This window comes from Haplochromis burtoni, unplaced genomic scaffold (genome assembly GCF_018398535.1).
Source record: "Haplochromis burtoni strain Fernald_Lab_line unplaced genomic scaffold, NCSU_Asbu1 Contig_5, whole genome shotgun sequence".
Lineage (NCBI taxonomy): Eukaryota > Metazoa > Chordata > Actinopteri > Cichliformes > Cichlidae > Haplochromis > Haplochromis burtoni.
This window is the reverse complement of record NW_024582366.1, coordinates 1482393-1503165: the sequence shown is the minus strand read 5'-3', so window position 1 is coordinate 1503165 and position 20773 is coordinate 1482393. Positions and strand designations below refer to the sequence as shown.

Here is a 20773-nt window from a genome sequence, read left to right as displayed (position 1 = left end):
CTAAATATTGTGTCGACCATGTTGTTATTGTTTTCGATTGGTGTGAAATTAGGTTAAGAGTAGTTATTGAATAAACTGGAGAAATGGCCAAACTCTGCCATTCCTACTTCGGGTTTCCTTCTCACTATAATTTCTCCCCTCATAAATGTGTATGTTTTCCTGTAAATATATATTTCTTTCAATATTTTTTTAAGTCAACCCATCTTACATTTGACACTTAATTAATTAAATCATCTAGTCCAGTGTTTTACTGGACTCAGTAGACTTCTACTTTTGGAGCCAGCGTTTTCTGTTTTTTCTGGCTCTTGATTTGTCTTCTTGTGACTTTTTTTTATTTTAAATTAAATTAAATCAACACTACAACTCGGAGCAGCTATAAGAAGAGACTTCACTGAAGAAGAGGAGCTGCATTAGTTTTGCTGGTTGTAAATAGATAACCACACTTTGGAGGAGAAGAGTAAAATGTTGAGATGGTCTTTTTATTTAAACTGTGTTCAAACAGCCTCCCTGGTGCCTCCTCAGAGCTTCGTGTGACCGAGGAGTCATTAGTTCATTTACACTAAATTAACCCTGACACTCATCCTCACACACATACACACACTCATACTCTGACACACCCATCAAAAACAACAAAAATGCATTTACAGGTACACTGTGTAGTTTCTAGAGGATAAGACTTTCCAGGTTTCTACAGTTGTTTAACATCTGGTGTCCAATATCCTATCAGAACTTCTCTGATTATTCTGCATTTGATCTAAAAACCACACAGTTGCAGGAAGTGGGTGGAGTTTTCGGTGACGTGCCTCCTGAAAGACAAGGGAGGACTCGCTTGCGCTCTCTCTCTCATGCAGGAATTAATCAGCGATGGAAAAACAGAACTTCTTTCGAGTCCTCCGAGTTATTATGATCCAGATCAGAAAGAAAAACAGGTCAGACAGTGCGTGCTCCTCCTCCTCCATAAACCCGTCCCACCTGAAATAAATAAGGAAACAAAAATATAAACCCTGCCAAAAGGAGAATCAATAAAGTCACAGCTCCACATTACAGCATGAAATTATGAACATCTTCATGTCTTGAAGAACACATTTTTTGTACTTGAGTGTAAAAGTCTTACACGATCAATATGGTCACGCTGTATTTTCAATTATTAGTTTTTCTGTATCTATGAGGACTCACACTAAACACAGGCTATCGGGGCAGAGATGTATATTTTAACTGAATGTTTTTACAGCTGAAGGTGAAAAATATGTAGAATCCCTTTTATCTCATAGATCAGTGTGTTATAGTGCATATGACTTTTTAAATTCCAGCTTTCAGTGTCCTCCTCCTCCTCAGTATGTTTGCTGTTACAGGCAGATATTCAAAACTTCGCTCTGAGTTCGAGGTGAAGGCACTGCTAGATTTGCCAAAACATTGTGACCAACGCTGAGGCCTCACAGGAGGCCGTCAGCTCTCCAGCAAATTTGCTCTGTATTGTATTGTTAATCTGCTGATGACAGTGATCACTGACATGATAAAAAACCCTTTACAGGAAATACTGACAATGATTATGGTTCAGTTTCATGTGTACAGACACAAGCTAAGTTTAAGCTGCTGCTCTAAGTTTGTGCTAAGAACAAACGTTAAGATTGTAAATATGCGCAGGAGTTCAGCGAATAGCAGTTATTATCAGGAACAATAGTGGATACATTAACATTACATTCAACTTTGATGTCTTTGTTGCTGTGGTTCCATTTTTATGATAGTTGCCAAAAACGCAAAGAAAGGAAAATAAATCTTACATCACACAGACTGTAATTAAATAACTTCACTGTCTGAGCTTTTCTACGTTGCATGAACTATGCAATCATGCATGACTGGTTGTGACACCATCCGGATGAAGCTCATCTCATACACTGTGGATGAAGAACAGCAGTAAGACCTGTGGTGTGTTAAACTGAATTAGTGTGTATTTACTCTATGCGAGGGTCACGGCTGCTCCTCATTCCCAGAGCTGGGTGTCTGATTGCGCATTTGACTCCTCAGCTGTTCGATGAGTTCAGGGTTCTGCTGCTGCATCTGCTGAGCGAATTGCTGCCCTCTGCAGAAGCAAACAGAAAGGCAAAATCACCTGTTATTCATTGACACCACCAGCTTTAAAATGCAGTCCCTGTGCTCAGGTACGTACGCCTGGATCAGTCTTGATAAATCTCCAGGTGCTGCAGCACTAGGGGCTGCTGGTGCAGCCCCAGGAGGTGGGGCTGCACCTCCTCCCCCTCCAGCGCCCCCACCTCCCAGTCCACCATACGCTCCAGACATCATCCCGGACATCCTGGAAGATAGGACAGGAAGTTAACTCTGAAAAACCACAGAGGAAGAATGGATTTCAGATGAAGTGAGACAGACTTACAGCTGCTGAACCTGAGGGTTGTTCATCAGAGACGAGGCCTGCAAAGAGACAAGAGCAGGATGGAAAAATTTACCGAGTAGAAACAGAAACTGTAAATACCTAAATTAAAAATAATGAGCAATGCTGATAAATTCTCAGAGTTCTCACTGTCTATGTAAGCTGCAATTTAATCACTGTTCAAATGTGTGTGTGGTTTTTCTGGTCATTTCTGAAATTCTACACTTCTTTAAAGGAGTGTCTTGTAATTAAGAGAAAATAAAAAACATTACTATACCAATGCTATGCGTGGTTGTTGAGTCAACAGAACTCATTATGTTGCTGTGTGCATGTATCTTTTAGAAATTAGTATCCAAGTGAGTTTTACCTACCAAAACTGACAAGACACACACCAGCATTATATGTGCTGTATGGACTAATAGGCATGTTACAGTTTCTGCATCTGAAAGGTCGTTAGGTTCTGACGAGGATGCAAATTTGGCCATCATACAGATTTGTAATTTACTATTGAAAAAAACCAAATAGCAATAGCATGTGAATGCTATCAAAACCAGATTTTTTCTAGCATTTACAAGAGCAAGCAAGATAAGGTTAGCCACCTACACCGCACCGACATGTTTACTGTCAATTAGGAAAGTTAGCTGATAACGTATTTTGCCAAAATCAGGAGACCTCATTGACTCAAAGAACTATATTGCATGAAACAGGATTCGATTTTGTGTCAGCAGAAAGACAAACAAAGAGCTCAGGTTGGAGTTTGTGTGGCTTCCATGAACTGAGCTTGGCTTCACTGCCCAAAACTGGCTTTCTTTCTGCTAAAGTAAGCCACACTGATAATGTGGCACCCAATGCAGCATGTTGCTGGCTAACCTTCACTTGCTTGTTTATCATCAAAATAATGTCTGAAGTCACATGACTTTGTGCTTTTGTATATTAGAGGCAAACTCTTAGAATGTGGTCTCATCATTTGTACGATGGTTCGATGCAACAGAAAAGGTGATTTAAAGGAAACCGAAACAAGAAAATTAGCTGTGAGCTCTGACGAGTGCAACTGGTTCTGATGGCTGCCAAAACTCCGTGACCGCTTAGAAATGTTACAGGCCAAACACTCAGATCTCACCATGTTCATGAAGCCGGGGTTACTCAGCAAACCAGCTAGATCGACTCCACCCAGCCCTGCAGTCTGAGAGAACAGAGACAGGTTCACGTAAACACAGTGCTGTCGGGAAGTCGGAAATTTGATCCCTCATCCCGCCTCTTCTCACCGGACTGGACGTGTCCATCTTCTCCTCTGCGATCTTCAGATTGGTTTTGTAGGTGTCGTTATCTGGGTCGAGCTCCAACGCCTTCTTATAGTAACTGACTGCTTCTGTGTGTTTGTTGAGGCTGGCCAGAGCCAAACTGAAACACAAGACGACAAGTCAGGACCAGAAACAGCTGAAAACAGAACGCAAGGAGCTTCCAGCTTTTCATTCTTCATGCTCTAATGCTGCATGTTTGTCTACTTAAACAACTGCAAACTCCTGTATAACTGATAAATAAATAAATAAATAAATAAATAAATAAATAAAGTAAAAACTTTGTGGACATAACTTTGTGCTGGCTGACTTTGGCTTTACGGCTGCAGTCAGCACTGACCTTCATTTTCTGTAAATCTGCCACTTGTGTTTAATAACTGACAGTTTTCTTCCAAAGACAGTGAAAAACTTAAACACTTCATAAATATCGTAAAACAAGATTTGTTTATTTGACCAGCTTCACAAAATCCAAAGATATTCAGCTTCAGCACAGAGCTTCATTTATGAAAACTGCAAACTTTACTTGCTCCTAAAATACTTTTACAAAGGCAGAGTATAAATACTCATCATCTTAAGAAGACATAATTTTTATATTTTATTTTACTATTCAACAGATAAATCCTGAGATCTGAAAGAGCCAAACACTGTGAAAGCTTTCTTTTCTGATGCTCCAAAGTCACTTATTAAGAAAATAAAAGTTATAGGAAAAACCAGAAATTTAAGTTGGATCTCTTTGTGGAATCCATTTGTTCGAAGAACCTGGTTTCATTTACGTTATTTTATCCCCAGTCTGTCTGATTTTAAAGGACATAGAGACAATAATCCTCTGATGAGCCTTTGTTGCTAATTCGTCTGTTAAAAATAAACGTGTATATGTAATGGAGAAAACTACAGCCGTGATGCAACAGTGTCCAGGGTGCAGATCAGAATCAGAAATAGTTTATTAATCCCGAAGGAAATTATAGGTTACAGCAGGCTAATGGCACATGCGCACTTACAAAGGAACCCTCTGACCAAACTTTACACAAACATGTCAGAGAGGGCTGATAGGAAAAAAAACAAGATTTGCTATTAGCTCCGGTCCACACCAGCAGGTGGCGCTGTGAGACGCATCCTTGGTGTAAAAGGAAAGCTCCTCTCTGCTGCCTAAGAATAAAGAAATGCCTTCCTGCAGTTTCCTCTCTGATAAACACAGGACATTTTTTCTACATGTGAGATGTTTTTGATGTCAATGTGAAATCGCTTCACAGCAACAATGAAAGACAAAGAGAAGATGCTGTCATACCCCATCCGCCCATAAGCTTTGCTATAGTTGGGGTCGATGCTGATGGCTCGTTCACAGTCCTGCACGGCTCCTGCGTAGTTCCCCAGCTTACTGTAAGCTGCAGCTCTGCACAAAAAACACACAAAAACTAACTGCTTCACGTGAACGTCAACAATCTGAACACAGCAAAACAACTGCAACAGAGAATTTGCATAAAACGTACATAAACAGCACAGAAAAAATAGTTTCTAACAATATTGTCATGTGACAAGGTGTGAAGAATTTGTTTTTTTAAAGGACCAAACTTAAAGGTTTTATGTAACAAAGTATGTAAAAATATCTAAAGTGACAAAACAAGTGCAAACACATGAAAAGTGTTTGTTCTTTTGTTTCTGGTTCATCATCAAATACAATTTTACTGTTTTTAAAATAAAATGAACAACAAATATTTAGTGATGCTGAGGAAATGCTGACCGACCTGTTGCAGTAGTAGACGGCGTTCTGAGGGTTGATGGCGATTGCCTTCGAGTAAAACTCAACAGCAGCTGCAAAGTTGTCCACCTTCATCTGGTCGTTGCCTCCAGTCGAGAAAACAGAAAAGAACAAAAACACCTCACTCACCTGAGCACTGTGCAATAAACTTTATACAGCAAAGTCACTCTAATGTCATCTCTCACTTGCTGTCCTTGCTATCATTAGCATTAATTATTATTACACAATATTTATTCCATTCATTTGGCGTCACTGATTTTTCCTAGTATTTTGCTGTGTAGAGATACTAATGCTATAGTATCATGTGAAACATAGACTTTTATATTTACTTTTAAATGTTATCTTTAACTTTCTGTATTTCACTTTTTTTAAGTTATTTATTTGACTTTATTTATTTTTTACAGACACTTTTTATGATTTTTTTACCTTATTAAGTAAAGTTTTTGTCACATTACCCTTTATTTTACTGAGCTACTCTACTATAAGCTTAATTTTATATTTTAATTGCATTTATTGTTTTGGCTGCTGGAATCTCCCAACTTCGTTTTAATCCTCTAAGTGATGACGTGATGAATCCTGCTTCCAGGTCCAAACTGCTCTGTGTTTATTAAGGCTGCTGTGTTTTTAAAATGTTTTAATACATTGTACCTTGTTCTAATCTCAACAAGCCCATAAAAACAGTCAGTGATCACTGTCGGCCTCTCTCAGTTTTAATCATCACTGTTCATTTTACAGCTCAGTGTTTAAATCCTTACGATGTAGCTGCAGCCCAGCAGCAGTATATTAATGACTAACCTGGTATTGTGGATGGATTATCTCAGTTGTTCTCCTGACTGAAGTTTGGTCCGTTTACAGCATCCTGCCATGCGATTGCATTTGTCTCTAACCATCAGGAACCCTCACGTTAACTTTTATCCAGTGGAAAAAAGTTAGCTTCATCCTTCAGCTTCACTATGTTTATGCTAACATAGCTGTGTTGCTAGCGATCACGTAGCACATCATTATATACCAGCTAGCCCAACTTCAGTAACCCTACAAACGTCACTGCTGTTTAGTTTTCTGTCTTCATTTATGTTGGAAGTGACAGCAGAGCTGTACGTTTGGATTTATTCAGAAATCTCTCAGTCAGAACATGCTATATCATGTTTAGGTGGAAGCTAGCGAGCTAACTTCCTGCTAACTTCTAACTTTGTTAAATGTAATAAATTCTGTTTTCATGGATGCCTGGATGTTAAACTTCATTGTTACACCTGGTAAAGCAGCAACGCTGATCATTTTATTAAAGATGAAAGAATTTAGGTTCTAACTCTCAGTGATGCTGCAGTGTTCGTTTGACTTTATAACCTGCAGCAGAGTTTGGGCCTGACACGGCTGATGTCTGACGTAAAGACCAGATAACAATAAATACATGTCCTCCTATTTCTATACTGGGGATAGATGATTAGACAGAAGTCAGCACTTTAGCTTTCATCATTAACCTGCCTTGAGGCCACTGTTGTTGCCTGCTTACATCAACAGTACTGCATTTGTGCTTGAGTAAATTATCACGTAACTTTACTTCTGACTGCTGTATTTCCAGTTAATGTATCTGCTCTGCCTCTGTGAGTCTCTGTTACAGAGTGTCAGGAAAACCAAGTGTTACTTCCTACAGCTTTCCAAAAACCTGATTCAAGGAGCTGCAGGTTCATTTGCATCATCTCTTCCTTGCACCAGCTTAACCCTACAAATGAACACAAAGACAATCTAGCTGCTCTAGATAACGTGTTCACACCAGCCTGGACTCACCGTCACTTTTGAGTCTTTCAGCCTCTGCTTTCTGTTCCTCTGTTGGGGAGTTTGGGGTGGAGTTGTTGTTGACCTGCGACTGAGCTGAATACTGTCAAACAAACAAACACTGGGTTAAATGAGACTTCCTGTAAAACAACTATTAAAACCAGACAGACGGACTCTTCAGGTGTGCAAGATCACAGAGAAACACTTAAAAAAATACGCTCATGTAAAATTAACACCTGGTGCAACCTGCACTAAGGCCAGTGCTCCATTTAAACGTTTAAAGAATGGCATTTGGATCTTCACCAGTATGTAATAGCTTACTTTGCCTTTTGTAAGCCACAGCAAATAATACTGATATTTATTATGCATTTCGTTTCAGCTCTGGCTTTGGAAGAACAGTGAAATTAACTCAGACTTGCTGCAGGACATTGATGCAAAGGCCAAAATGTGCAGACGTGTCATCTCTGCAATACAAAACTGAAACCTGGAAAGTTGCAAGGGTCTTCTGCGTTTACCTTTGCTGTAGCGGAGGTAAAGATCTCCGGTAACGTCATGGGGACCGCGAGACTCTGGTCATCGGTGGAAACCTCAAACGCCGTCTCCAAACACTGAACAGCAACTGAAAAACAATAAGATCATGTCAACAACAAGCTGGTTCCAAAAGATAAAATAAAAGAGCCACACAAAAGGAAGAACGATTCAATCTGTCGTGATCTTTCAACTACTCCAAGATGTGGAATCAGAAACATCCCTGTGTGTCCTGAGGTCTTCTCACCTGTTGGGGAGTTGGGTCAGGTGTTGGGGGAGGATAACAAACAGTCTGGGAGCACGTATGGCCAGGTTCACTACTGCAAACTTGGTTCTGGTGTAAAAGCATTGTTGATATTTACTGCGAGAGCACAATGGGACAATGGGAATGGGAACTGAGGTTTGCTGTGACTGACCCTGTTGCACATCTATTTCTGGAAGCTCAGGGAGGAGAGTATTTAAGTCAAGCACACAAACTGATTTACTAAAAATTGCATGTCTTATTTTTTGCACTTGATAATGAACTGACTGACAGTGTTTAAAAAGAAAGCACAACTTTTGTAAATCACCTGTAAAAATAAACACACCTATGAGCGCTATTTGGAAATTGTGCTCACATGACATCTTGCCCAACTTAGTACATCTGGCCCACGCTGAGGTATTCTCTTAGAGCATCTGGCAGAGCCTGAGGTCCTTTTCCATCCTCTGAGGGGAAACGTGGATTAACTGAGGTCACCGAGTTAGTTAAAAAACTATTTTGTGACTGGACTTTATGCAGATGATGTTTGTCTTGAGCTCTTCGGGTGTTGTGAGGGTTTCCTGGTTGACACGTCGATAAAATGATCCAACTGTTTCAGAGGCACACTTGAGGACAGCGACTCTGGAATAGCCGGATATGGTGGTAAAACATTCCGTGGCATAAATGCCTTTCCCTCTCTGAAGCCTTTATTATACTTTGTGTCTAGAAGTCCTCTATGGTTTGCTTAGGTCAGAGTGATATAAATTTTGTCAACAGATATTTGCAGCTGTCTTGTGTCCACAACAGAGCATCATAAGAGAATGTCTATGCCAGAGTAACGGAGGAGCCATTAGGTGAACCTCAAATTCAGGAGAAACAATCAGGTTTTCATACTGATTGAGGCGTATTGGACCGACTCTTTATCCTCTCAAGGACACTTTGAAGTGATGGTTTACTCATCTAGACACCATTTGTTTTGTTTTTCTCGAGAAAGTATTCAACGGCATCCATGTAGTGTTACAGCACATGTTACATGTGCTATGTGAGCTATTTGGTCTCTATCAGGCTACCAGGCACTGCAAACTGCCAGCCTGCCCTATGTCACAGATTCTATTAATAATCTTTGTGGACAACACAGAGCAACAGCATTCAGCAGGTGAAGGGTGTCAGGTTCAGTGGTCTCTGGGATCATCTCTTTGCTCCTTGTTGATTTATTACAATTCAGTTTTATTTCTACAGCACACACAACAGATGTCTTAAGACACCGTATAGTGTGAAATAAAAACAGAACACAAAGAACAAAAAAATTAGAGAGTTTACAAAAGTTAGTAACATGCAATATAAGGACGCTAGGAGTGAAAAGAGGGGAAAGAGGATGATGAAGAAGCGCCAGTATCTAAAGGCTCTGGCTGCTATAGTAATGAATAGTTTGTAGCCAAGTGGGTGGCAGCTGCGATGTAAATAACAAATCCAAGTTCAAGGTCAAGGTTTCTATTCAAAGACTGATCTAATGTGCACTCTTTGCTGGGCAGAAGTACAGAGACTTGTGTTAAAAAAGTGAAACAAAAGTGAAGTACTGATTAAATTTCACTCAAGTAAAAGTGAAAAAGTACAGGCTCTGAAATGTACTTCAGAGTAAACAGTAGCTCTTTTCTACTCGCTGTTTTTGCCCAAAGCTAAGTAAACCTGTGCTGATCCTTGTAATGACACAATAACAGTATAGTAAGGAGATAAAGTGAAATTTGGCAGATGGGTAAACCTGTAAGCCACCCTTTCTGTGACTTAATACTGATCATAAACAAAATAACTGTTGTGCACCAGCCCAACACAGTGCTTTACAGCACAGCAAGCTAACTTGTTTATCCTGCATTAAACGGCAGGATTTTATGCAACATGCATTCATAGACACGATGCATTCGTGCATCACGTGCATCAAGCGCTTTGAGGGTCTCGAAAAGCACTATATAAATGCAATGCATCATTATTATGTCTATTTTGCAGGAATGTTACACATAGCTTCACATAAATATATAGTATTTGATTAAAAAATCAGGACATTACATGTAGCTTTTATATCCAGCTTGTCAATTAATATCAGTTTGTCAGTGGGCAGTCCTTACCTTCAAAGACAACCCCTCTTCCTCCTCTACTGTCCTGTTTCTCCTACATCTTTCTCTATCGCTGACTCAAGTTATCTCTCATTCTTTTCTCTCCCTGAGAAATACAGCAGCTGGACCTTTAGCTAGCAAACACACTCCATGACAAACTGCACAAGAACAGTTTGTGTGTTTACTGATGATTGTTGAGCAATTACAGAAACGCTGCATTTGAAAATAGCTGCTACTTAACACGTTATTCCCTGTATACTCGCTCCTCTTAGGGATATCTGCACCAAGAACACCACTGGATTGTTCTGCTCCACTTAGCTCTATAAACAAAGCCTCTTTCATTTCTTTGTACATGATACAACCTGGTGATGGATACACCAATAGGACTGTCTTTTATGTGCTACTGGTCCCAACTGGGCTACTTGGCTCAAATCCGTCTGATGTTTGAAGGCACAGACTAACGTCTTAAACCCAAAGTAACAAACCCATTTAGAAAATTTAAGCAGTAAAAAATATAAGATTATGTGTAAAAATGTAGACAGTCAGAGTAAAAAGTTGTCATAAAAAAAACAATACTCAAGTAAAGTACAGATACCTAAAAATGAGTTACTCTGCTTAATTTTGAAGTATTTGTACTTCTGTTTCCTCTGCTGCTCCTCCAACCCAGACTCAGACATATGAAGCCAGACTATGTGTGCTGCTGTATACATGTTGTGGAAAGAAATATTGAAGTGAACTTTTTTTTTTAGTGCTGTAGCCGACTCAGTCAGAAAATCTGCTGGCATAACAGTCAGTGATGATTTTGACCAAGATCACAGTCAAATGGAGTCACAGGAATTTTATTATAATAATAATAATTCCATTCATTATGATATCCCTGGTCCGTGGTTATAAGACACTACGACACACGGCAGCAAACCACACAAACTCTGAACATCATACTTATTCCCCATGAGAAAGTTTAAGTGTGCATTCTGAGTCAGGAGAGAAATGAACTGAGCAGCTTCATGTTCTTCTTCTTCATGTCTGAGGACTCACCTTCGAGACTCTCCTGAGCATCTGAAGACAGAGTCCCTGACTGGAGCTGGTCATGGAGGAACTGGATGATGGAGAAAGCGAGGCGTTTGTTGTCTGTCATGGCGGCAGAGGTGCTGCGTCTCTGTGCTCACTGAGGGAGAGACACCCTGCAACTAAAACCTTGCTTCCAATAAGAACCGGAACCCTGTAAATGTACATAATGCATGCAATGAAATCCAAATCATTTAAATACCGCTTAAGCATTATATGAAAATAGTGCAGTGCATTTGTTCATTAAAAAGAATATGTGCCAACTTTGAATTTGATGTGAGCAACATATTTCATCAAAGTTTCAATATGTACTACATAACCTCTTCTTTTAACAACACTAAGAGGAGATCAGAGGGTAAACACATAGCATATCAGTAATGTGTTCTGAGCCTAAAGCCAGAGTTTTCAAGCTTACGAGTGTGGCTAACTTTAGTTGACTATAGGAATTTATGTTAAACACCTTACACGGTACGGACCAAACCAGAAATGTTGCCGTGCCGGCGTATTTACACTATAAAAACCAGTCTGTTTTCAAAACTGTGCTGCCTGCAGGCCCAAGAGTCACAGGAAAAGGTTTCCAGCCTTTTGCCCTCATGACATTTCTGCTAGCTCTCTAACTCTTTCTGTCTCACAAACTGCAGACCCCATCTTTAATTCTGAAATACTCAGCATCAGTAATGCCCTTTTTTACACCTCATTAGGTCAGTAACTAACCTCATTAGCTGTCAGATATTGCAGACGTGTTTGATTTTTTTTTTAAATCACATCACTCTCTATATGTACATGCAGCATGTATTTATATGCATGCATACATTTTGTTATATTTATTACTTTCTTTGGTATCAACCAGGATTGAGTACTAACTTTGATGTACTTTGATCACACCTGCTTATTTTGAATTTGATCTCTGCAGCATGAAGGAACGCCTTTATTGTCATTGCACAAACTTCTTTGTTTCAGCCTCTGCTATATTGCTGTTTTGAGGGGGGCGTAAAGTTTAGTTGTCTGGGTATTCTGCCAGATAATGCTATTAATGATACATTAACACCTTGTATCAACAGTGATTAATGCTCGTCAGGGACATGGAAGTACCTTCTTTCCACGACACCATATGTTTAGCCACCCCCTTTGGTGTCAGCATGGAGAATGTTCTAGCAACTCCAGCACTGTGTGAGCAGAGCTAACGTTAACCACCTCTGAACATAAAACCATTACACAAACAGAACAGCTGATGCGGGCTGATAAAGGAGATCTGTCTGTCGTGTTTTAAACTGCGCAAATCAGTGAAGTTTATGAGGAGTCACCGCAGACACAGTGACTCAAGATCTCTGGCTAATTTCTAGCTTGGCGTGCTAGCATACCAGTTAGGACAACTACAAATCAGCACACATCTACGGTTTATTTGGCTCTTGAGGGTACACGCTACGTTTTAAAATGGGTTTCCTGGAACTGCTATGGCAAATCTCGCAGTCTAACGCTATTACTATAATCGGTACTGAATTAGGTGGTTATGCTGTATTGGTGAAACCCTGAAAACTTAAGACTACAACTGACTCGTCGGACACGAATTTATCTCCTTTGAAGTTAACAAGCAGCTGGTTTATCTTCAGACTGAGCATGACTCGAAATGGAAAGAATGTGTCAACAAAAAGACGAAGCTGATGCTAAAATGCTTGTATTTAGTCAACCCGTGTTACTTTCTGTATGCAACACAGGCCGGATTTGACAGATGATTTCGAGAGCTAAAGATATGTCTTTAAGTTTTCCTCTATTACACCTGAGGGTCGCTCTAGATTCTAGAAGAAAGACCACGATGTACTGCAAGAGATTTGAAAGGAGCGTGACGTGTTCGTCAAACCATAGCGGCACGATGCTAACGGGTGGCTAGCTGATCATATTCCTTTGAGTACATAGGCGCTGCTTTATAAATAAACCTTCCACGCTGCCAAAGCGAGGCTGACAATACAGCTAAGCGTTTCTCCTACCTGTCGTCTCCGAGTTTCAGATGCGAATCAGTCCTAAAAAAGAGAGTTTACGTTGCTTAGCTTCTTTGAGGAACACTCACTCAGTTCGTTCATAAGCTTGTCGCAGAATGATGTCATCATGCGAGGATGCAGTTGAGGGGTCGTAATATTTTTAGCGACCTTACTCACTGCCACTGCATTATTATTATTTTTTTAATTAATTATTTATATTAAATTGAACAAGTCTGGCAGAACACACAACTGTGAAATAATAGAAAAAAAATAATAATGAAAAAACAATACACTGAGGGTTTTAACACAAAACACAACTTGTATGTACTCTTTGTCCTGGGCCATTCTGAAGGAAGCTTAAATTTCCGTCGTTCTTACGCATCTTTACGGACACTAAAATTTGTACCTGACAGGGGCGCCTCCAGAATTTTTTCATAGGGGTGGCCATATGGGGACCACTAAAAATATCAGAGTGGCACGCAAAAAATAGAATTTCTCCTTTTATTATGCTGTTATCAAATATAGGTCACTTGACAAAAAAAAAAAAAAAAATCCCCCCAAAAGAGAGAAAGTAAAGAATTTTATCCAGTAGACTCGCTCATTTTTCAAGAAGTGATGCCTCCAACTGGTGAGGCATCCTTTTTCTTTGTTTCATTCTTCTTTATTATTATTATTGATATAAAGCTGGCCATTTTCACATGACAGTCACTTTCAAACTTTTTTAGAACTGCATTTTTTTTTAAAGGAATAGAAATGGAGGTACTCCAAATATGCAAGAACAAAATGTCCCTCAAAGTGAGAAGAGTCAATTTTAAATCAGGTAACTATTTCATTTGTTTTTATTTTTGATATATGGAAAACTGACATGCATAAAGGAATAATGCCACATTTTTACCAGGAAAGGTTAGTTTTCTTGAAAAACATCAGGTAAGAGTATTAAATTCCCTTCAAACCTTTGTCATGGATCATATATACAGAAACCCATGTTTATTATTATGTTATCATGTTTATTATGCTTTTTATTACACTTAAATAGTTGTTATGTGTGCTTTGGGCTTTATTCTTTTTACAATAGACTTTTGTCACTCCTCTCTGAAGTATTTTGAATAGCTCTAAACTGCACAAAAGTGTTGTGTAGCTGTGTAAAGCCTAGCTGATAATCCTGTATATAGCTTCTTCACTTTTTACTCTGTCTTTAATAAATGAAAATATTTATAAAAAGAACTTCTCAACACCTCCTTGCGTGCTCCTCCTCCTCATTATAGCAGATTGTGGTTGTCAGAGGATTAAACTTGGCCCCGGACTCACCGCAGGCTGTTGTCCTCCGACTTCTCTGCTGTCTGAGGACCAGATTGAGGACAATGGGCCTGCTGAATATTATCAGCTCTATCAAAGACCGAGCTGAAAAGTTTCTAAATGAGAAAAATGTGGTGACGGATATTCTGGGGAAAATGGAGGAGAAAACTGGGATCAAGAAGAAGGTCATTGCTCTTGGTACGTGTGATTTAATCTTCTAGAATTATTTTTTTACCAACTTGCTGCTTTGTGTAGTAGCACATGGCTACTTCTGGATCATTCTGCTCTCGTTCTAGATGTAGTTGATTTGTATAAAGCTTGTTGCAGGCCAGTGGAAACCTGAAGAGGATTCAGTTAATCCTCCTGTGATCAGCTACCGTCCACAACAGGAAGCTGGGAATGTTCAGGAGGTTTTCTGCTTCGTTTATTCTGCAGTTAATCCTCTGCACTGATAAATATTTTGTCATACTGAACTCAGATAAACTGGCTCTGCGGCCCTCGGGGGTTTTAGCATCGTTAAGCTCCTGCTTTTGTGGCAGTGCCTGCTTCACTGTGTCCAGTTCTTTGATAGGACATGTATCACCCTGAGCTGAAAGCTGAAAGTCTTCTGTTTAGTACTTTCTCTGACTAAGCAGTGATGGGCAGAAGTCTCCTTATATCTTATGTTTTAGTTCCTGGATCAACTATGTTAGCAGCTTTAAAGGACTGGTTTTACCCCAGTTTGATGCTGGACAAGCCATAAAATATCTGTGTAGGCTTCATACCAGGAGTCCTTCACTCTGAATGGGTAAATATCTACAAACACTAATGTGGTTCAGTGAAACCTGCGGGAGTCTCAAAGCTTTCTGCAGCTGTAACCTTGAATAACTCTCTCTCTCTTGGGGAAGACAAGATAACTCTTTATTGTTATTGCACAGTCATACGTGGCTCAATAGTACAATGAAATTGGAAAAACTGAAACTGGGACTAGTATCTTGTGTGGAACTAAAGCTGTATTTTAACACCTTTAATTAAATTCTCTGTCACAGTTTGGTTTAGACAAAAAACCCAAACAAATTCTGATAGGACACCAGATGTTTGAGGTACCATGATAACTGGCTAATGATCACAGCCAGTCATTGTGTATAATGATACATTATTTCATAAGCATAAAGGGCACTTGAAACAATGACAGGTGATATAAGAGAATTATAACTGCTTAGAAACAATCAAAAGAATAATCGTACCCACACTGGCAGCTCATCCAGTTTCACACGTTTGCAGCAACAAATGGAGAATCTTTTAAAAGAAACTCTGTTACAGCAAAATACACAAGACTTCATTTGCAACGTCAGATTTTATAGATTTTAAAATGTTTTCACCAATTTAGCAAAACAAAGCTAAACAACAAAAAACTCCAAAAAAACCAAATAATCCCCCAAAAACAAATCCTAACCTTCTCCCCATCGACAGATTTTTGGTAATCTTTTGGGTATCAAGAGGGTAACAGAAGCTGAGGTTGTTAACAGGATTCTTTCTTTTGACTTTATTATACATCTTTACTGTCAGTTGTTTCCTAGACCATGTGGTCCCTAACATGGTCACAACATGTTAGCCATTTAGAGGGAGGCCTATTAATTATTTTTAGTCCTGTGTGGACATCACAAACTAATACAGATCCAAATATCCTTCTTGATCCTGGGACCCAATTCCTTTGGTGGAAGGTTGAAACTTCCGGCCTTGGAAGAGTTACACAGACTCTCAGACTGTTCTTCATATTTAATTATTTTGGGATTTATTGTCTTGTTGGGTTTCTGGTTTCAGGAATTTTAATTAGTTTGCACCATGTTACTTCATCTTCATTTCTAAAGGGCAAATCATCCAAATTAGCAAACTAAAAATGGGCTGACTGGAGCTCAGGTGGTAGAGCAGGTCACCTACTAACTGGAAGGTGTTTCAATCCCAGTCTGCTCCAGTCTGCATGCCAAATATCCTTGGGCAAGATATTAACCCCGTGTTGCTCTCCGATGCATGGATCGGAGTATGAATGTGTGTGAATGTTAGACAGTAAGCGCTTAGAAACAGCTATGAACAAAGTGCTTGTGTGAATGTGTGAATGTATAAGTTGTGTAAAGCACTCTGAGTGCTCAAATAGAGTAGAAAAGTGCTATACAGTATAAGAACCAGTCCATTCACCATAAAAATGGCTTTTCCCTCCCAAACCGCTGCTGATTGATATATTTCCATCCAGCTTTGACAAAGAAAACCTCTGTGGCTTCAGGAGTTCATTGTTTGGCTCGAAATAAAAAACGTTTCTGCCATAAAATCTTAAAGGCAAAACCTCAGTGTGTCCATACTTGATTTATCTACGGTCAGTTCAGTAAAGGTTATTCAAACATCACAGCAGTGTGTTCAGTGTTAACAGAAAATGGGAAGAGAACAACCACGTTGCTCTACTTCTGCCTTTCCTGCTGAATTTCTGAAGCTGTTGCCCATTATATTGTTTTATAAATATGTCGACATTTTTACAAGAAAGTTTTGTTGTTTTCTAAAAATAGATACAGATCAAACAGCATATTTTGTTGGTAGTGTTAAAAGGGCTCTCAGGTCCGTGTGAACACAGTGATCCAGTGAGCAGGGAACAGCAGTGTATTGAGAGCACGTTGATGCTGGTGCAGTGGATTTGGAGCACATTAAGCAGGACATGATGTCAGCGTGGTGCCTGGTGCCCGCTGTCTCCCGCTCTGAGCCTTGACGTTAAAGCTGATTATCCACAGAGACAGGCAGCAGAGCAGCGCCGCCTCCATGTGTGAACAGCAACATAAGCTGATCAGAGGTAGGACACTTTTTTACAGTACTTCCTGTCTGTCTGGCTGTCAGCCAATCAGTGAAATTTTGCTTGTTGTTCAGATTTGTTTTGATATTTGGCTGAATCGCCCACACTGTTGGCCTGTGAGCTCTGCACTCTGTGCAGAGAATATACCTTGTTATTCCTGTCTTACATGGATAACGAAACAGGTTTTACTTCCTGTTCATGATGGACATCACCTTTCTTCATTGTAAGTTATGGAAGGCTATGAAATATATGGAAATGTACATTTAGGTGGAACCACAGATCGCAATGCTGCCTCTTAGCAAGAAGAAGTCCTGAGTTTGAATCCAGTCTGGTGCCTTTCTGTGGGGAGCATGTTTCACCTGTGTTTACACGAGTTCTCTCTGGACACTCCAGCTTCCTCTCATAGTCCAAACACATGTTCATTGGATATGAAATCAAATCTTGTAATGCTACGGCCCTGTTCTTTTGCCCACGTCTACATTGCTGGTCAGTCTTTTGCAGGAAACACTTTCTTCTGCATGATTTTGGTTCCAAATTGGTCGAGTCTGTGCTAAACTGGCTGTTTCTGCAACGCAGTCTAATGAAATAGACTATATTAATAAATAGCAGCAGTACATAGAAAACAAAACATCTGTGTCTTCATCCAGGTGCCGTCTCGCTGACCGGACTCTACCTGGTGTACGGATATGGTGCCTCCCTCCTCTGCAACCTGATTGGTTTTGTTTATCCAGCTTATTATTCGTAAGTTTTTATTTTTAATTTTTTCTTTTTTCTTTTCCTCGTTGTGGTAGGAAGTCATTGTCATACTCAGTGGATCCATGTGGCAGTCTCAGTATAACAACTGTGCCTACAATACACTGAGTTTTCTTGGTATTATTATATTCTTTTTGTGACATTTTTGGCATATAACGATCTTTTCCACAGTATATATTTAATGATATTTGGACATTTTATGCATTTATATAAAGACATTTTACTACATTTGGAGACATTTCAAAAAATAATTTTATTAGAGATGTTCAGACATTAATGTCATTAAGCTTAAGGATGTTGTCTGGTGTGTATTCTGGTTTTGCCCTTGAAGAAGCACAACTGATAAAGATGACTTTGTCTGGATAATTTTGACATCATTGAAATTGTGACTGATTTCACTGTTAAAGTTTATGATATTTATATCTGTAATACGGTTCAGTGACTAAAGCAAATAGTCGTGTTACTGGTGCAGAGGCACAGAAATCTTTATCATATTTGAAGGATCAACATGTTTCTCAGCTCTTTTACAATACTCCAACTTTGTGCAGAGTCAAAGCCATCGAAAGCCCGTGCAAAGAAGATGACACAAAATGGTTGACCTACTGGGTGGTGTACGGTGTCTTCAGTCTGGGCGAGTTCTTCTCTGATATTTTCCTCTACTGGTTCCCATTTTACTACGCTTTTAAGGTGAGATGACATGTAGCAAGCAATGATACATGCTAGACCCCTTTTTGGAGCATACCCTAAAGAACAAAATGCTTCTTTTAGGACGAAATATAGAAACAATATTGCATTTATATCCACTACTACCTTTTTTGAAGGGCTATGACCGTCATACTAGAATTGAGATCAGGTAAAAGGTTTCAGTGACTCCAGTAATCTCCTTCTTATGTGGTTCCAGTGTCTCTTCTTACTATGGTGCATGGCACCAATGTCCTGGAATGGCTCACAGATTATCTACAACAAAGTGGTTCGGCCTGTCTTCCTTCGCCATGAGGCCACAGTGGACAACATGGTCAGCGACCTCGGTGGGAAGGCCATGAGTGCTGCCGAGAACCTCACCAGAGAAGGTAAAACTGGCACAGGACCACCGCTAGGGTCTTTTACAGAAGATTTAAATATGTACATACTTCCTCTCTCGCTCTTCTCCCTCCTTAGTCCTGACCACTCTGGTGAAGAATAAAGCCGTGATCATACCATCGCCACCTGTTGCTCAGTCTGAAGCTAAAAGTTTACCAAGTACATCAGGAGAAACATCCACAGCTAAAGTTGGTCCATCAGAGATGAACGAAGAAAGAAGAGTATGTAAAATACACGTTTTCACCCTTTACTCAGTCTGTTCACCTTGAATTATATCAGTGAAAGCAGCTCAGGAAACCTGCAGTCTGCTGGTTTATGTCCTCTCTACAAGCTGCTGAGTGATGCGTTCTCACGCAGAAAGCCTTGTAGCATCTCTCTTTACCGTCAGTAACCCAGCTGGGAAAACTGACCAGCAGTCCCTTCAATATAGAATCCCACTAACACTGTTTATGTAGCGGATCAGTACTTGGAGTTCAAGCATTGTTTAGATTTGTCCACATAACTTACAGAAATCCACGGTTATTAATGACACCCGTGGCTGTTAAATGGACTCCAGTCATGATTTTGTTGCTTGTGTTTGGCTAAAGTGGACTCACAGTTGATGCTGGAACAGACCTGTCCTTCATCTACATCAAGTGTTTATGTGTTCATATAGGAGGTGAGGAAAAAACTCTGACCTGTTGCTAATACAGCTATCTTGTTACCTGTTCCAGCCTTTCCTGGGTTAACCAGTTTGGTAAGTCAGCTGGTTAAGTGTTAAAAAAGTAGCACAGTGTTGTACAGACAGTGAATGTGGTGTGAAGCATGTAGACCAGCAGTGCTTTTAATGGTCTGAAGCTAAAACAGACAGGATACTTTATCCTAGGTGTGAAGACCTGAACTGACCTTCTAATATTCCCTCCTCAACTTTACCGGCAGCTCTTAGTGGTCCAGAAGAAACAGAAGCACTAGAAAATGATCTGCTTAGTAGTTTTCAACATTGGGTCAGAGTAAAGATCAGGACCAGAGGGTGAACTAAAGGCCCAGTATGAGATAAATATGTTTAGAAAATCTAAATGATTATTATTTATTTATTTATTTTTATCTGAAAGTGAGTAAGTCCAGAATTACAGTCTTACTGCAGCTCTCCTCCCACACTACCTACACCAAAGCAGAACATGTGGGTTGGATGTGTATCAACATACCATGGTGGCAGAAACTTTCCGCACACTCATCATTGGCATCGTCTGCATGACTCTCATGGTATTTTGGGCTTTTCAAGATTTCTTTGAATTGTTCCTCTTCCCACGGTGGAATAACTGTACACCTTGCATGTTTAAAAAAAACAAAACAAGAACTGGATGCACTTTGAACTGATTTTGGATTTTCTCTAGTCCACACAGTCACATACCCCCACTAATGTTTGGTTAAATGTCCATTATTGCACCTGGACCAGACACTTCTGGTATCCATCAGCAAGCTTTGAGCAGATATTTAACCACTCTTCTTGGCAGAATTGTTAGAGTTTATTTGTGTTTCAGTTGTGTTCATGTTTGTATTCTTCTGACCACCTGTGGATTAGTGAAAAACATTAAAACGTCCCAAACCAAGTACCCATGACATTCATGCCCATGATGAGTGTGCGTAAACTTCTGACCACAACTGTACATCCAGAGATTAATTTAAGTATTCAAATTAATCCATGAGGTTGTTTTAGGA

The 20773-nt window shown here is 39.7% G+C and overlaps 2 protein-coding genes across 6 annotated transcripts in view; one reads left to right on the top strand and one right to left on the bottom strand.

Annotated features, from left to right (window-relative positions):
* Window positions 1-458: 458 nt before the first annotated feature.
* On the bottom strand, window positions 459-13252 carry sgta (small glutamine rich tetratricopeptide repeat co-chaperone alpha). Its single transcript, XM_005923443.3, has 12 exons — window positions 13141-13252; window positions 11126-11309; window positions 7729-7832; window positions 7226-7316; window positions 5427-5526; window positions 4970-5074; window positions 3652-3787; window positions 3507-3569; window positions 2390-2427; window positions 2168-2311; window positions 1957-2080; window positions 459-972 (listed from the first exon to the last, which is right to left on the bottom strand). Exons 2-11 carry the CDS (start codon window positions 11223-11225, stop codon window positions 1969-1971), a joined length of 993 nt encoding a protein of 330 aa, XP_005923505.1. The 5' UTR covers window positions 11226-11309; window positions 13141-13252; the 3' UTR covers window positions 459-972; window positions 1957-1968.
* Window positions 13253-14403: 1151 nt separating this feature from the next.
* The window catches only part of reep6 (receptor accessory protein 6), an 11508-nt gene continuing 5138 nt past the window's right edge, over window positions 14404-20773 (top strand). For 3 of the 5 annotated variants that reach the window (XM_042222205.1, XM_005923445.3, XM_042222202.1), the window contains exons 1-5: window positions 14404-14625; window positions 17890-17983; window positions 18544-18682; window positions 18897-19065; window positions 19154-19296. In XM_042222205.1, the coding sequence (XP_042078139.1) occupies window positions 14493-14625; window positions 17890-17983; window positions 18544-18682; window positions 18897-19065; window positions 19154-19296 (678 nt within the window). In that variant the 5' untranslated portion in view covers window positions 14404-14492. Of the gene's footprint in view, window positions 14626-16448; window positions 17243-17889; window positions 17984-18543; window positions 18683-18896; window positions 19066-19153; window positions 19297-19788; window positions 19812-20773 lie in introns of those variants that run through there. The other 2 variants (XM_005923446.3, XM_005923448.2) reach the window with 2 other exon arrangements.